At 43.1% G+C, this 18,450-nt stretch overlaps 1 protein-coding gene across 1 annotated transcript in view; it reads left to right on the top strand.

The window, feature by feature from the left end:
• The window catches only part of LOC129818046 (protein Shroom3-like), a 189,798-nt gene that overhangs the window by 91,394 nt on the left and 79,954 nt on the right, over positions 1-18,450 (top strand). Inside the window, exon 3 of the mRNA XM_055873575.1 lies at positions 5,363-5,521. Within this exon, the coding sequence (XP_055729550.1) occupies positions 5,363-5,521 (159 nt within the window). The remainder of the gene's footprint in view (positions 1-5,362; positions 5,522-18,450) is intronic.

The raw sequence follows: 18,450 nt of genomic DNA, 5'->3' as shown, positions 1-18,450 counted from the left end.
GTGATGATGAGGGAGAGGTGTGAACAGTGAGTAGTGATGATGAGGTGTGAACAGTGAGTAGTGATGATGAGGGAGATGTGTGAACAGTGAGTAGTGATGATGAGGGAGAGGTGTGAACAGTGAGTAGTGATTATAAGGGAGAGGTGTGAACAGTGAGTAGTGGTGATGAGGGAGAGGTGTGAACAGTGAGTAGTGATGATGAGGGAGAGGTGTGAATAGTGAGTAGTGATTATAAGGGAGAGGTGTGAACAGTGAGTAGTGATGATGAGGGAGAGGTGTGAATAGTGAGTAGTGATTATAAGGGAGAGGTGTGAACAGTGAGTAGTGATGATGAGGGAGAGGTGTGAACAGTGAGTAGTGATGATGAGGGAGAGGTGTGAACAGTGAGTAGTGATGATGAGGGAGAGGTGTGAACAGTGAGTAGTGATGATGAGGGAGAGGTGTGAATAGTGAGTAGTGATGATGAGGGAGAGGTGTGGACAGTGAGTAGTGATGATGAGGGAGAGGTGTGGACAGTGAGTAGTGATGATGAGGGAGAGGTGTGAACAGTGAGTAGTGATGATGAGGGAGAGGTGTGAATAGTGAGTAGTGATGATGAGGGAGAGGTGTGAACAGTGAGTAGTGATGATGAGGGAGAGGTGTGAACAGTGAGTAGTGATGATGAGGGAGAGGTGTGAACAGTGAGTAGTGATGATGAGGGAGAGGTGTGAACAGTGAGTAGTGATGATGAGGGAGAGGTGTGAACAGTGAGTAGTGATGATGAGGGAGAGGTGTGAACAGTGAGTAGTGATGATGAGGGAGAGGTGTGAACAGTGAGTAGTGATGATGAGGGAGAGGTGTGAACAGTGAGTAGTGATGATGAGGGAGAGGTGTGAACAGTGAGTAGTGATGATGAGGGAGAGGTGTGAACAGTGAGTAGTGATGATGAGGGAGAGGTGTGAACAGTGAGTAGTGATGATGAGGGAGAGGTGTGAACAGTGAGTAGTGATGATGAGGGAGAGGTGTGAACAGTGAGTAGTGATGATGAGGGAGAGGTGTGAACAGTGAGTAGTGATGATGAGGGAGAGGTGTGAACAGTGAGTAGTGATGATGAGGGAGAGGTGTGAACAGTGAGTAGTGATGATGAGGGAGAGGTGTGAACAGTGAGTAGTGATGATGAGGGAGAGGTGTGAACAGTGAGTAGTGATGATGAGGGAGAGGTGTGAACAGTGAGTAGTGATTGATAAGGGAGAGGTGTGAACAGTGAGTAGTGATGATGAGGGAGAGGTGTGAACAGTGAGTAGTGATGAGAGGGGAGTGAGTAGTAGTGAGAGAGGTGTGAACAGTGAGTAGTGATGATGAGGGAGAGGTGTGAACAGTGAGTAGTGATCATGAGGGAGAGGTGTGAACAGTTAGTAGTGATGATGAGGTGTGAACAGTGAGTAGTGATGATGAGGGAGAGGTGTGAACAGTGAGTAGTGATGATGAGGGAGAGGTGTGAACAGTGAGTAGTGATGATGAGGGAGAGGTGTGGACAGTGAGTAGTGATGATGAGGGAGAGGTGTGACTAGTGAGTAGTGATTATAAGGGAGAGGTGTGAACAGTGAGTAGTGATGATGAGGGAGAGGTGTGAATAGTGAGTAGTGATTATAAGGGAGAGGTGTGAACAGTGAGTAGTGATGATGAGGGAGAGGTGTGAACAGTGAGTAGTGATGATGAGGGAGAGGTGTGAACAGTGAGTAGTGATGATGAGGGAGAGGTGTGAATAGTGAGTAGTGATTATAAGGGAGAGGTGTGAACAGTGAGTAGTGATGATGAGGGAGAGGTGTGAATAGTGAGTAGTGATTATAAGGGAGAGGTGTGAACAGTGAGTAGTGATGATGAGGGAGAGGTGTGAACAGTGAGTAGTGATGATGAGGGAGAGGTGTGAACAGTGAGTAGTGATGATGAGGGAGAGGTGTGAATAGTGAGTAGTGATTATAAGGGAGAGGTGTGAACAGTGAGTAGTGATGATGAGGGAGAGGTGTGAATAGTGAGTAGTGATTATAAGGGAGAGGTGTGAACAGTGAGTAGTGATGATGAGGGAGAGGTGTGAACAGTGAGTAGTGATGATGAGGGAGAGGTGTGAACAGTGAGTAGTGATGATGAGGGAGAGGTGTGAACAGTGAGTAGTGATGATGAGGGAGAGGTGTGAACAGTGAGTAGTGATGATGAGGTGTGAACAGTGAGTAGTGATGATGAGGGAGATGTGTGAACAGTGAGTAGTGATGATGAGGGAGAGGTGTGAACAGTGAGTAGTGATGATGAGGGAGAGGTGTGAACAGTGAGTAGTGATGATGAGGTGTGAACAGTGAGTAGTGATGATGAGGGAGAGGTGTGAACAGTGAGTAGTGATGATGAGGGAGAGGTGTGAACAGTTAGTAGTGATGATGAGGTGTGAACAGTGAGTAGTGATGATGAGGGAGAGGTGTGAACAGTGAGTAGTGATCATGAGGGAGAGGTGTGAACAGTTAGTAGTGATGATGAGGTGTGAACAGTGAGTAGTGATGATGAGGGAGAGGTGTGAACAGTGAGTAGTGATGATGAGGGAGAGGTGTGAACAGTGAGTAGTGATGATGAGGGAGAGGTGTGGACAGTGAGTAGTGATGATGAGGGAGAGGTGTGACTAGTGAGTAGTGATTATAAGGGAGAGGTGTGAACAGTGAGTAGTGATGATGAGGGAGAGGTGTGAATAGTGAGTAGTGATTATAAGGGAGAGGTGTGAACAGTGAGTAGTGATGATGAGGGAGAGGTGTGAACAGTGAGTAGTGATGATGAGGGAGAGGTGTGAACAGTGAGTAGTGATGATGAGGGAGAGGTGTGAATAGTGAGTAGTGATTATAAGGGAGAGGTGTGAACAGTGAGTAGTGATGATGAGGGAGAGGTGTGAATAGTGAGTAGTGATTATAAGGGAGAGGTGTGAACAGTGAGTAGTGATGATGAGGGAGAGGTGTGAACAGTGAGTAGTGATGATGAGGGAGAGGTGTGAACAGTGAGTAGTGATGATGAGGGAGAGGTGTGAATAGTGAGTAGTGATTATAAGGGAGAGGTGTGAACAGTGAGTAGTGATGATGAGGGAGAGGTGTGAATAGTGAGTAGTGATTATAAGGGAGAGGTGTGAACAGTGAGTAGTGATGATGAGGGAGAGGTGTGAACAGTGAGTAGTGATGATGAGGGAGAGGTGTGAACAGTGAGTAGTGATGATGAGGGAGAGGTGTGGACAGTGAGTAGTGACACACCTCTCCCCCACCTCTTCCCCCTGCCTATTCATTTTCAGTCTAAGGAATTTAGTTCAGTTGGGTTTACTGGCTTTTGTTTTTCTGAACGAGAGAGCAGTAGTCTATACAGTTTGGAGAACAAGTATTTGATACACTGCCGATTTTGCAGGTTTTCCTACTTACAAAGCATGTCGAGGTCTGTAATTTTTATCATAGGTACACTTCAACTGTGAGAGTGACGGAATCTAAAACAAAAATCCAGAAAATCACATTGTGTGATTTTTAGTAATTAATTAGCATTTGTGGACTTTTCCATGTGAATATTAAAATCACCAAAAATGTGAATATTATCTGCTATGACTACAAAGCCCGATAGGAATTCAGGGAACTCAGAGAGGAATGCTGTATATGGCCCAGGAGGCCTGTAAACAGTAGCTATAAAAAGTGATTGAGTAGGCTGCATAGATATCATGACTAGAAGCTCAAAAGACGAAAACGTCATTTTTTTTTTGTGTAAATTGAAATTTGCTATCGTAAATGTTAGCAACACCTCCGCCTTTGCGGGATGCACGGGGGATATGGTCACTAGTGTAACCAGGAGGTGAGGCCTCATTTAACATAGTAAATTCATCAGGCTTAAGCCATGTTTCAGTCAGGCCAATCACATCAAGATTATGATCAGTGATTAGTTCATTGACTATAACTGCCTTTGAAGTGAGGGATCTAACATTAAGTAGCCCTATTTTATGATGTGAGGTATCACGATCTCTTTCAATAATGGCAGGAATGGAGGAGGTCTTTATCCTAGTGAGATTGCTAAGGCGAACACCGCCATGTTTAGTTTTGCCCAACCTAGGTCGAGGCACAGATGTCAATGTATTTAGAAGGTACTCTAACTAGATTGCTTACAATTTGTGATGAGTGTGTCGTTGCAGAAATAAATACGCCTACGCTAAAAAATAGATATCTATTTTTTCCTTTACAGAAGCAGTTGAAAGATCTATGCACGACTTTGATTATGAGTCATATCCCTCACTACATTATTTGCACTCCCAGTCCTTATCTGTCCAATAAGAAGCAACCGACACATTTATTTATTCCTTCCCAGCACTCCCAGTCCTTATCTGTCCAATTACCAGGAAATCTCATAAGAGTTTTTTGTTTCCTCAAACAGGTCCCATCTGAGTCAAAGGTGCAACGATCAAGAAGAGCCTTTATAGCCGTATATAAAATTTATGAAAAAAACTGAAGGTGTTATTTCATATATGCTGTTTTACAGAAACCTATGACCTGGGCTGGTCTAGTGGGTTACTGCCGCTGCCTTTCAGACCAGGAGACAATTGGTTTGAATAGGAGCTCTTCCAACTCATCCTACAGTCCTGTTCATTACCACTGTCCAATAAACAGGAAAAGAAGCAGTGGCTTTTTGCCAGTCGTTGTGACTAAATCTAATCATGGATCAGCTCGTGCTTTCTGGTATGATACTCCTACAGCATGTTGAGAGTCTGGCTCGGTACGTTGCCAACTACTAGATCCCACATTATAGCCTCGCCACCACAGGTTGTTTTAAGTAGGACGGTGCTCAGGTCTCTACAGACATCACAAACCAACTGTCAAAACCACTTCACTCTGTTTGTTTGGAAAACGTACTAGCTGTTGACGCTTGGTTAGTGTGGTGTGGGAAAACGTACTAGCTGTTGACGCTTGGTTAGTGTGGTGTGGGAAAACGTACTAGCTGTTGACGCTTGGTTAGTGTGGTGTGGGAAAACGTACTAGCTGTTGACGCTTGGTTAGTGTGGTGTGGGAAAACGTACTAGCTGTTGACGCTTGGTTAGTGTGGTGTGGGAAAACGTACTAGCTGTTGACGCTTGGTTAGTGTGGTGTGGGAAAACGTACTAGCTGTTGACGCTTGGTTAGTGTGGTGTTGGAAAACGTACTAGCTGTTGACGCTTGGTTAGTGTGGTGTGGGAAAACTTACTAGCTGTTGACGCTTGGTTAGTGTGGTGTGGGAAAATGTGTGGAAATGGTGAACCACATCGTAAATAGTTGTCTCCTAGTTGCTTTCTCACCATGACAAGAGCTGTGCTCCCCTTGCTGACTGTTCTGTCCCTGGTTGTCCTCTATAGGGAGTCCTTCCCAGGCCCCTGCTGTGATGAACCCACCCCTCTGACACAACCTTCCATCGCCCCTCCCTCGGACCACCTCGCCCCCCCCTCCAGCCACGGACCCCCCAAGGAGACCCGTGGAGGATGTTCTGGAGGAGTTAAACTACGCATTAAGAACAGGTCAGTCCTGGTCCAGTCTCTGTATGCCTCTATGGGCCAGTTTCCTGGTCACAGATAGTATTTTTTTATTCTCCTTGACTGTCTAGTTTTTATTTTGGTGATTGTTAGTTCTCAAAGATGATCTTATTAAAAAAAATATATATATAGCTACATTAACTTTCCTACATACTTTATATCTGGTTTTAGTCGTATAAGTTTACACAAATGCTTTACCATCCAGAATTTTTATTTTATTTTTTATTTATATTTTTTTGTACTTTTACCCCTTTTTCTTCCCAATTCTGTGATATCCAATTGGTAGTTAGTCTTGCACTCTTTCTTGGCAATTTCTCGCATGGAATAGCCTTCATTTCTCAGAACAAGAATAAACTGCTGAGTTTCAGAAGAAAGTTATTTGTTTCTGTCCATTTTGAGCCTGTAATCAAACCCACAAATGCTGATGCTCCAGATACTCAACTAGTCTAAAGAAAGCCAGTTGTATTGCTTCTTTAATCAAAACAACAGTTTTCAGCTGTGCTAACATAATTGCAAAAGGGTTTTCTAATGATCAATTAGCCTTTTAAAATGATAATTCTTGGATTAGCTAACACAACGTGCCATTGGAACACAGGAGTGATGGTTGCTGATAATGGGCCTCTGTACGCCTATGTAGATATTCCATTCAAAATCTAGCGTTTCCAGCTATGATAGTCATTTACAACATTAACAATGTCTACACTGTATTTCTGATCAATTTGATGTTATTTTAATGGACAAAAAATGTGCTTTTCTTTCAAAAACAAGGACATTTCTAAGTGACCTGAACTTTTGACCGGTAGTGTAGATATCTACACAGTACCAGTCAAAAGTTTGAACTCACCTACTTATTCAAGGGTTTTCCTTTATTTCTACTATTTTCTACTTTGTAGAATAATAGTGAAGGCATCTAAACTATGAAATAACACATATGGAATCATGTAGTAACCATAAAAGTGTTAAACAAATCAAATATATTTCATATTTGAGATTCTTCAAAGGAGCCACCCTTTGCCTTGATGACAGCTTAAATTAAATTAAAATTAAATTTAAACCTGTTTTTGATTTGTCATCATGGGGTGTTGTGTGTAGACTGCTGAGGATGTTTATTTATTTAATCCCTTTTAGAATAAGACTGTAACCTATTTTTTTTTGAAAAGGTCAAGGGGTCTGAATACTTTCAAAAGGCACTGTATATGGGGAGAGAGAGATATGGGGAAAGAGAGAGAGATATGGGGAAAGAGAGAGAGATATGGGGAGAGAGAGAGAGATATGGGGAGAGAGAGAGATGGGGAAAGTGAAATATCAAGACAAACCGGAGAAAAGGAGATTTAGAGAGAAAAAAATGAGAGAAAGAGGTAAAAAGGTTAAAAAGTCAGATATTTATAGCTCTCGGCAACACTCATGAGGGAGAAGTTATTATGTCATAAGGGAGAAGTTATTATGTCATGAGGGAGAAGTTATTATGTCATGAGGGAGAAGTTATTATGTCATGAGGGAGAAGTTATTATGTCATAAGGGAGAAGCTATTATGTCACGAGGGAGAAGGTATTATGTCACGAGGCAGAAGTTATTATGTCATAAGGGAGAAGCTATTATGTCACGAGGGAGAAGGTATTATGTCACGAGGGAGAAGTTATTATGTCACAAGGGAGAAGTTATTATGTCACGAGGGAGAAGTTATTATGTCACGAAGGAGAAGTCATTATGTCACGAGGGTGAAGTTATTATGTCATAAGGGAGAAGGTATTATGTCACGAGGAAGAAGTTATTATGTCACGAGGGAGAAGGTATTATGTCACGAGGGAGAAGTTATTATGTCACGAGGGAGAAGGTATTATGTCATAAGAGAGAAGGTATTATGTCACGAGGAAGAAGTTATTATGTCACGAGGGAGAAGGTATTATGTCACAAGGGAGAAGGTATTATGTCACGAGGGAGAAGGTATTATGTCACGAGGGAGAAGGTATTATGTCACGAGGAAGAAGTTATTATGTCACAAGGGAGAAGGTATTATGTCACGAGTGAGAAGGTATTATGTCACGAGGGAGAAGTTATTATGTCACGAGGGAGAAGGTATTATGTCACGAGGTAGAAGTTATTATGTCACGAGGGAGAAGTCATTATGTCACGAGGGTGAAGTCATTATGTCACAAGGGAGAAGTTATTATGTCACGATGGAGAAGTTATTACGTCACGAGGGAGAAGTTATTACGTCACGAGGGAGAAGTCATTACGTCACGAGAGAGAAGGTATTATGTCACGAGGGAGAAGGTATTATGTCACGAAGGAGAAGTCATTAGGTCACGAGGGAGTAGTTATTATGTCACGAGGGAGAAGTCACTATGTCACGAGGGAGAAGTCATTATGTCACGAGGGAGAAGTCATTATGTCACGAGGGAGAAGGTATTATGTCACGAGGGAGAAGGTATTATGTCACGAGGGAGAAGTTATTATGTCACGATGGAGAAGTTATTACGTCACGAGGGAGAAGTTATTACGTCACGAGGGAGAAGTCATTACGTCACGAGAGAGAAGGTATTATGTCACGAGGGAGAAGGTATTATGTCACGAAGGAGAAGTCATTAGGTCACGAGGGAGTAGTTATTATGTCACGAGGGAGAAGTCACTATGTCACGAGGGAGAAGTCATTATGTCACGAGGGAGAAGTCATTATGTCACGAGGGAGAAGGTATTATGTCACGAGGGAGAAGTTATTATGTCACGAGGGAGAAGGTATTATGTCACGAGGGAGAAGTTATTATGTCACGAGGGAGAAGTCATTATGTCACGAGGGAGAAGTTATTATGTCATAAGGGAGAAGGTATTATGTCACGAGGAAGAAGTTATTATGTCACGAGGGAGAAGGTATTATGTCACGAGGGAGAAGTTATTATGTCACGAGGGAGAAGGTATTATGTCATAAGAGAGAAGGTATTATGTCACGAGGAAGAAGTTATTATGTCACGAGGGAGAAGGTATTATGTCACAAGGGAGAAGGTATTATGTCACGAGGGAGAAGGTATTATGTCACGAGGGAGAAGGTATTATGTCACGAGGAAGAAGTTATTATGTCACAAGGGAGAAGGTATTATGTCACGAGTGAGAAGGTATTATGTCACGAGGGAGAAGTTATTATGTCACGAGGGAGAAGGTATTATGTCACGAGGTAGAAGTTATTATGTCACGAGGGAGAAGTCATTATGTCACGAGGGTGAAGTCATTATGTCACAAGGGAGAGGTTATTATGTCACGATGGAGAAGTTATTACGTCACGAGGGAGAAGTTATTACGTCACGAGGGAGAAGTCATTACGTCACGAGAGAGAAGGTATTATGTCACGAGGGAGAAGGTATTATGTCACGAAGGAGAAGTCATTAGGTCACGAGGGAGTAGTTATTATGTCACGAGGGAGAAGTCACTATGTCACGAGGGAGAAGTCATTATGTCACGAGGGAGAAGTCATTATGTCACGAGGGAGAAGGTATTATGTCACGAGGGAGAAGGTATTATGTCACGAGGGAGAAGTTATTACGTCACGATGGAGAAGTTATTACGTCACGAGGGAGAAGTTATTACGTCACGAGGGAGAAGTCATTACGTCACGAGAGAGAAGGTATTATGTCACGAGGGAGAAGGTATTATGTCACGAAGGAGAAGTCATTAGGTCACGAGGGAGTAGTTATTATGTCACGAGGGAGAAGTCACTATGTCACGAGGGAGAAGTCATTATGTCACGAGGGAGAAGTCATTATGTCACGAGGGAGAAGGTATTATGTCACGAGGGAGAAGTTATTATGTCACGAGGGAGAAGGTATTATGTCACGAGGGAGAAGTTATTATGTCACGAGGGAGAAGTTATTATGTCACGAGGGAGAAGGTATTATGTCACGAGGGAGAAGGTATTATGTCACGAGGGAGAAGTTATTATGTCACGAGGGAGAAGTTATTATGTCACGAGGGAGAAGGTATTATGTCACGAGGGAGAAGTTATTATGTCACGAGGGAGAAGGTATTATGTCACGAGGGAGAAGTTATTATGTCACGAGGGAGAAGTTATTATGTCACGAGGGAGAAGGTATTATGTCACGAGGGAGAAGGTATTATGTCACGAGGGAGAAGTTATTATGTCACGAGGGAGAAGTTATTATGTCACGAGGGAGTAGTTATTATGTCACGAGGGAGAAGTCATTATGTCACGAGGGAGAATGTATTATGTCACGAGGGAGAAGTCATTATGTCACGAGGGAGAAGTTATTATGTCACAAGGGAGAAGGTATTATGTCACGAGGAAGAAGTTATGATGTCACGAGGGAGAAGTTATTACGTCACGAGGGAGAAGTCATTATGTCACGAGGGAGAAGGTATTATATCACGAGGGAGAAGTTATTATGTCACGAGGGAGAAGGTATTATGTCACGAGGGAGAAGTTATTATGTCACGAGGAAGAAGTTATTATGTCACGAGGAAGAAGTTATTATGTCACGAGGGAGAAGGTATTATGTCACGAGGGAGAAGTTATTATGTCACGAGGGAGAAGTTATTATGTCATGAGGGAGTAGTTATTATGTCACGAGGGAGAAGTCATTATGTCACGAGGGAGAAGTTATTATGTCACGAGGGAGAAGTTATTATGTCACGAGGGAGAAGTTATTATGTCATAAGGGAGAAGTTATTATGTCACGAGGGAGAAGTCATTATGTCATGAGGGAGAAGTTATTATGTCACGAGGGAGAAGTCATTATGTCACGAGGGAGAAGTCATTATGTCATGAGGGAGAAGTTATTATGTCACGAGGGAGAGGTTATTATGTCACGAGGGAGAAGTTATTATTTCACGAGGGAGAACGTATTATGTCACGAGGGAGAAGTCATTATGTCACGAGGAAGAAGTCATTATGTCACGAGGGAGAAGTTATTATGTCACGAGGGAGAAGGTATTATGTCACGAGGGAGAAGTTATTATGTCACGAGGGAGAAGTCATTATGTCACGAGGGAGAAGGTATTATGTCACGAGGGAGAAGTCATTATGTCACGAGGGAGAAGTCATTATGTCACGAGGGAGAAGTCATTATGTCACGAGGGAGAAGTTATTATGTCACGAGGGAGAAGGTATTATGTCACGAGGGAGAAGGTATTATGATCATTTCATTTTTGTATTTGTCACTGTGAACATAGACGTACCTGGCCGACACGCCAGAAGAGGTGTGGACAAATGTATTTAAGTGCCTGTTTGGGTATGCTCTGGTCAGTTGGGTTTTGGTAATCATTAGAGGAGGCTGTATCACAGCCTGGTAGACCACACCTGTGTCTTGTTGGTAAAGACAGGTTTTGCCTGCTTATTTTTTTTGGGGGGGGGGGGGCTTTTGAAGACTCACTATTGTAAAGTGGCTGTTCCACTGGATGTCATAAGGTGAATGCACCAATTTGTAAGTCGCTCTGGATAAGAGCGTCTGCTAAATGACTTAACTGTAAAATGTAAATGTATTTAAAGTCATAATTTTGTTAAATCTTCACCATCACCAGTGCTGTGTAGTTCAAACCAACCACCCGTTACACCTCTGTCTGCCTCCTGCAAAATGTTGTGTCCCTAGGGCAGCTATAAGGTCCCTATTTTACAATGCCACTGTGTACGTTTCCTGTCCTCTGGTTGTGTTGCATCGTGGTTGGGAAAACTCTTAGCCTTAGTCACTGGCTTGAACTTATAAAGAAATCACTGTGTGTTTTGATAGTCATTGTGTGTGTGAAGGCTGATGGCACCATATCATTACTGTGTTTGACTACTGGAGTTAGCGTAGCTTAGGGCTCCATATCACTGATGTGTTTGACTACTGGAGTTAGCGTAGCTTAGGACTCCATATCACTGATGTGTTTGACTACTGGAGTTAGCGTAGCTTAGGACTCCATATCACTGATGTGTTTGACTACTGGAGTTAGCGTAGCTTAGGACTCCATAACGTTACTGTGTTTGACTACTGGAGTTAGCGTAGCTTAGGACTCCATATCATTACTGTGTTTGACTACTGGAGTTAGCGTAGCTTAGGACTCCATATCACTGATGTGTTTGACTACTGGAGTTAGCGTAGCTTAGGACTCCATATCGTTACTGTGTTTGACTACTGGAGTTAGCGTAGCTTAGGACTCCATATCATTACTGTGTTTGACTACTGGAGTTAGCGTAGCTTAGGACTCCATATCACTGATGTGTTTGACTACTGGAGTTAGCGTAGCTTAGGACACCATATCGTTACTGTGTTTGACTACTGGAGTTAGCGTAGCTTAGGACTCCATATCACTGATGTGTTTGACTACTGGAGTTAGCGTAGCTTAGGACTCCATATCGTTACTGTGTTTGACTACTGGAGTTAGCGTAGCTTAGTACTCCATATCATTACTGTGTTTGACTACTGGAGTTAGCGTAGCTTAGGACTCCATATCACTGATGTGTTTGACTACTGGAGTTAGCGTAGCTTAGGACACCATATCGTTACTGTGTTTGACTACTGGAGTTAGCGTAGCTTAGGACTCCATATCACTGATGTGTTTGACTACTGGAGTTAGCGTAGCTTAGGACACCATATCGTTACTGTGTTTGACTACTGGAGTTAGCGTAGCTTAGGACTCCATATCACTGATGTGTTTGACTACTGGAGTTAGCGTAGCTTGGGATTCCTGCTGCTTTCCTCTGTAGAGAAGAGAGATGACATCCATCCTAGCATCTTCATATCTCGTATCTCATCAAAACAAAACACCTCACTGCTGCTCCTACCCAGTTTCCATTCTCCTCCATCCTCCTCACAACAGAACAGTTTCCATTCTCCTCTATCCTCCTCACAACAGAACAGTTTCCATTCTCCTCTATCCTCATCACAACAGAACCGTTTCCATTCTCCTCTATCCTCATCACAACAGAACAATTTTAAGAGTTCTTCTGTGCATAAATTAAACCAGAGCTCTGTGCAAACAGGCAGAAAGTCTATAAATACGACCTCAGAACCAGATCAGTCGTTGAGTTTCATCCTAATATGGCTGTCTCGTGAAGTTGATTTCACGTGACGTAGTGGAGTGGAGCGCCGGCCGTTTCAGTTGGTTCCGTTTCAGTGGAATGTTCGAAGTGAACGGAATGATTCAGCAACGTTCTAGACGTTCTGTATCTTTGCTGTTGTCTCTGTGTGTCCAAACATGGCACTCTGTTCCCTATATAGTGCACTGTTTTTGACCAGAGCCCTATGGGTCCTGGTCAAAAAAATGGTGCACTTTAAAGGAAACGGGATCGCATTGGGGATACAGACACTGATAAATAGATGGATGTTATTGGAGGACTTTGTGGAGGCATTGCCATGGAGACCGCCTGTAATACCATGGCACCGTAGTTTCACTGTGTACACAACACTACCACCCAGATCTCTCTGTGTATGCCTAGGCTAGGGCCTCGCTGTGTTACGGCTCTGCAGTGCACAGTATGTAGAATGAAAAAAAGGACTTACTAAGAATTTAGAAGCTTTGGCTTCTGTGTAAACTGGCCCTTTACTGTGGGAGCAGAGCAGACTGGTTGTACCTTAGTTTCTCAATCTACTGTATGTCAGATGGCAGTTTGAACTCAGAACCCAGTTGCTATGGGTGACCTTTGTTATCTTAAATGGGATATTCTAGAGTTTACTGAAGATTCTCTCTCTCAGAATGTAAACAGTTCTAGAATCGTAAATCTTTAATGAAATATTGAATGCAGACAAGCGTTACACTGAATGTACAAAACATTAGGAACACCTTCCTAATATTCAGTTGCACCCCCTTTTGCCCTCAGAACAGCCTAAATTCACCGGGGCATTGAACTACAAGGTGTTGAAAGCGTTCCACAGGTATGCTGGCCCATGTTGACTCCAATGCTTCCCTCAGTTGTGTCAAGTTGACTGGATGTCCTTTGGATGGTGGACCATTCTAGATACACACGGGTAACTGTTGAGCGTGAAAAACTCAGCAGAGTTGCAATTCTTGACACACACAAACCAGTGCACCTGGCACCTACTACCATAACCGGTTTAAAGGCACTTACATATTTTGTCTTGCCCATTCACCCTCTGAATGGCACACATACACAATCCATGTCTCAAGGCTTAAAAATCCTTCTTTAACCTGTCTCCTCCCCTTTATCTACACGGATTGAAGTGGATTTAACAGGTGACATCAATAAGGGGTCATAGTTTTCACCTGGTCAGTCTGTCATGGAAAGATGTTCCTAATGTTATGTCCACTCAGTGTATAATGTGATTAAGTTGTATTTATCAAATGGATCTATCAGATAATATAGTATAATTATCCCTTGTGATCAGTCTGAGGTTAGGCCCATAGATGTAGAACAATATATGTGGTATATCTTTATGGTCATAGATATAGAACTATATACAGTGGGGAGAACAAGTATTTGATACACTGCCGATTTTGCAGGTTTTCCTACTTACAAAGCATGTAGAGGTCTGTAATTTTTATCATAGGTACACTTCAACTGTGAGAGACGGAATCTAAAAAAAAAATCCAGAAAATCACATTGTATGATTTTTAAGTAATTAATTTGCATTTTATTGCATGACATAAGTATTTGATACATCAGAAAAGCAGAACTTAATATTTGGATACAGAAACCTTTGTTTGCAATTAGAGATCATATGTTTCCTGTAGTTCTTGACCAGGTTTGCACACACTGCAGCAGGGATTTTGGCCCACTCCTCCATACAGACCTTCTCCAGATCCTTCAGGTAATGAGTGGAGAACAGGAGGGCTTCTTAAAGAAAAACAGGTCTGTGAGAGCCGGAATTCTTACTGGTTGGTAGGTCATCAAATACTTATGTCATGCAATAAAATGCAAATTAATTAATTAAAAATCATACAATGTGATTTTCTGGATTTTTGTTTTAGATTCCGTCTCTCACAGTTGAAGTGTACCTATGATAAAAATTACAGACCTCTACATGCTTTGTAAGTAGGAAAACCTGCAAAATCGGCAGTGTATCAAATACTTGTTCTCCCCACTGCAGTTAGTCAGGATATTAAAAGGTTATTATTTATTACAACCAAGCATTGTAAAGAGTGCTAGACTCTGGTCCCAAGATGTCGCTGCTGCCTCCCCGTAGGGCCAGTGGAGCTCATCTCATGGTCACGACGTCAGTTTGGTATCCCATCAGCCCCTTTGTGCCAGCCTGTTATCAGATAGTTCTAAGCAGAGGGCCATGCTCTTATAGAGACGGGGAAGCAAGGGGGGCCAGAGATAGAGCTGTACAGCCTGGGCCAAGGGTTTAGAGGGACCGGAATGGCGGTTGGGCAAGGGGAAGGAACAGGGGCTTAGGCAGGAAGTGGGCCATTGGGCCCTCAGGGGACAAATACACACACGTCCTTCGTCCCTCCTTGATGTCCCTCCCTGCTCTGCTGTCTGTTCTCTCTCTGAGACATGGGCACAGAGTTCCCTTAACTCTCTCTCGCTCTTTCTCTCTCTCTTTCTCTCGCTATCTCCTCTTGCCTCCCACACTTCCCATTTCCTCCATCTTGACTCTTTCTCTCTCTCTCTCTCTCTCTCTCTCTCTCTCTCTCTCTCTCTCTCTCTCTCTCTCTCTCTCTCTCTCTCTCTCTCTCTCACTGTGTATTTCCCTTTCTTTCTTGCTATGTTATTTTGATGAAAAACAAGTGCTAGGACCTAGTATCCCTCAGTTCCTCTAGACTCCTCACTCTAAAATCCAGATGATGATGGACCTAGCAGCAGACCCAGAAGGTGAGGTGACTGGTCAGACAGTACTCCTCCTCTCCTCCTCCTGGTCTGGTACAGTGTTGACCTGCTCCTCCTTTCCTCCTCCTCCTCCTGGTCTGGTACAGTGTTGACCTGCTCCTCCTCTCCTCCTCCTCCTCCTCCTGGTCTGGTACAGTGTTGACCTGCTCCTCCTCTCCTCCTCCTCCTCCTGGTCTGGTACAGTGTTGACCTGCTCCTCCTCTCCTCCTCCTCCTCCTGGTCTGGTACAGTGTTGAGATGCTACTCTTCCTCTGAACTGTCCTCTCTTTCCTCCTCCATCCTCTCCTCCACCATCCATCTAATCCCTCTCCAATTTCAGTTTCCTCTCAGATCAAAAGATCATTCAGGAAGACTGTTCGTTCCCACAGAGCAGATAAGGTTTCTGTTCCGAGACACACCCTGCGTGTCTGTCTCCCTGTGACTCTCCATGGCCTGCCCACAGATCCCAGAGAACAGCCTTTCAATGGGGGGGATGATGATGTTGAGAAAGAAACCAGCCCTAAGATATTTCTGTTTCTCTGAAAGTGTGTCTCAAATGGTATTCTATGACCTATATAGTAGTCCACTACTACCAGAGCCCTCTGAGCCCAGGTCAAAGGTAGTGGAATATATATGTAATAGGGTTCCATTTGGGCCTCCTGTCTGTCCAGTGCCTCTCTGACAGCCTAGGGTTCCATTTGGGCCTCAGGCCTCCTCTGTCCTCTCTGACAGCCCCTCTTCTCTCTCTTTCTCCACACTCCGGACGTGAAATTCCCAAAGGTTGGGTTTCATGGGAGTGTCGGCAGGAGAATCTGAGGGATTGTGGGACACCACGTACACCGGTCCCTTTGTAGAAGGTTGAATTGGGTAACATGGCTGTTCAGTAGCTTTGTTACACACTTCAGTTCCTATTCTCAGGCCCTGTGGCTACTAGAGGTGTGTGTGTGTGTGTGTGTGTGTGTGTGTGTGTGTGTGTGTGTGTGTGTGTGTGTGTGTGTGCGTGCGTGCGTGCGTGCGTGCGTGCGTGCGTGCGTGCGTGCGTGCGTGCGTGCGTGCGTGCGTGCGTGCGTGCGTGTCATCTAATCGGCTACTTCACGTACAGAGATCCAATCCTTCCCTAGGGCTGTTACGGTGACCATATCACCGTCACACCGGGGGTCACGAGTCATGGCGGCAGTCAAATTCCACGTAACCGTTTAAGTCACGGTAATTAGTCTTCTCCAAGCTCTGATGCTGCTGCTGCTGGTCATTAGTAGCCTACCAAAGGTGTTATCTGCCTGGTACTCAGCACTCTATAGGGTCCCTCTAATCACTCTGACATCAAGGCAAATGTAATGAAAATCTAATGAAACACTTCATGAGCTCATGTTGCGCAACATTTCTATGCAATTGCGAGAGAAAACCGTTTTGATGGCCTCTATTAAAAAGTGGAGGGTCCCATCAGCTTTCTATAGGCTAGGCCTACTATATTTATGTCTCAACTTTCCTAATATTAAACACATTGCTTGTCTTTACAACAGGAGTAGAGCCTAGCTGGATAGAATGAAAATGAACCACGGGAAAAGTGTTCTCCGTTCACTATTTAAGTGCATAGATGACATGTATTTTATTTACTGTTTTGAGACAGGTGGTCCATTCTAAATCAAAACAAATTTCACAAATATATTATTTAGTATATGTAAAGACAAGATTAAATCAAGAATAGTCTGATTGGTGACAATATTAGCCTATCACTTGTGAATGATATATTATCACTTGTGAATGATGCCCAGCTTGTGTGCACTAAGGCAAGAAACAGCGTATGCCTTTTTTTGCGACTTTTTCAAATCATAGTCGCACACCCCATGTAGCCTAGCCTATAGATCTATATGTTTTAATAAGGTTAGTATCACACCTCATGTAGCCTAGCCTATAGATCTATATGTTTTAATAAGGTTAGAATCACACCTCATGTAGCCTAGCCTATAAGTCTATATGTTTTAATAAGGTTAGTATCACACCTCGTGTAGCCTAGCCCATAGCCCTATATGTTTTAATAAGGTTAGTATCACACCTCATGTAGCCTAGCCCATAGCCCTATATGTTTTAATAAGGTTAGTATCACACCTCATGTAGCCTAGCCCATAGTCCTATATGTTTTAATAAGGTTAGTATCACACCTCATGTAGCCTAGCCTATAGGTCTATATGTTTTAATAAGGTTAGTATCACACCTCATGTAGCCTAGCCCATAGTCCTATATGTTTTAATAAGGTTAGTATCACACCTCATGTAGCCTAGCCCATAGTCCTATATGTTTTAATAAGGTTAGTATCACACCTCATGTAGCCTAGCCTATAGGTCTATATGTTTTAATAAGGTTAGTATCACACCTCATGTAGCCTAGCCCATAGCCCTATATGTTTTAATAAGGTTATTATCACACCTCATGTAGCCTAGCCCATAGCCCTATATGTTTTAATAAGGTTTGTATCACACCTCATGTAGCCTAGCCCATAGTCCTATATGTTTTAATAAGGTTAGTATCACACCTCATGTAGCCTAGCCTATAGGTCTATATGTTTTAATAAGGTTAGTATCACACCTCATGTAGCCTAGCCCATAGCCCTATATGTTTTAATAAGGTTATTATCACACCTCATGTAGCCTAGCCCATAGCCCTATATGTTTTAATAAGGTTTGTATCACACCTCATGTAGCCTAGCCCATAGCCCTATATGTTTTAATAAGGTTAGTATCACACCTCATGTAACCTAGCCCATAGTCCTATATGTTTTAATAAGGTTAGTATCACACATCATGTAGCCTAGCCCATAGTCCTATATGTTTTAATAAGGTTAGTATCACACCTCATGTAGCCTAGCCCATAGTCCTATATGTTTTAATAAGGTTAGTATCACACCTCGTGTAGCCTAGCCCACAGTCCTATATGTTTTAATAAGGTTAGTATCACACCTCATGTAGCCTAGCCCATAATCCTATATGTTTTAATAAGGTTAGTATCACACCTCATGCAGCCCAGCCCATAGTCCTATATGTTTTAATAAGGTTAGTATCACACCTCATGCAGCCCAGCCCATAGTCCTATATGTTTTAATAAGGTTTGTATCACTAAAGTGGCCAAATAAATTCTCAAAATGAAGCACATGAATTTGCTTTAC

This window comes from Salvelinus fontinalis, chromosome 21 (assembly GCF_029448725.1).
Source record: "Salvelinus fontinalis isolate EN_2023a chromosome 21, ASM2944872v1, whole genome shotgun sequence".
NCBI lineage: Eukaryota > Metazoa > Chordata > Actinopteri > Salmoniformes > Salmonidae > Salvelinus > Salvelinus fontinalis.
The sequence above is the reverse complement of the archived record's forward strand: the minus strand, read 5'-3'. Positions and strand labels throughout refer to the sequence as shown.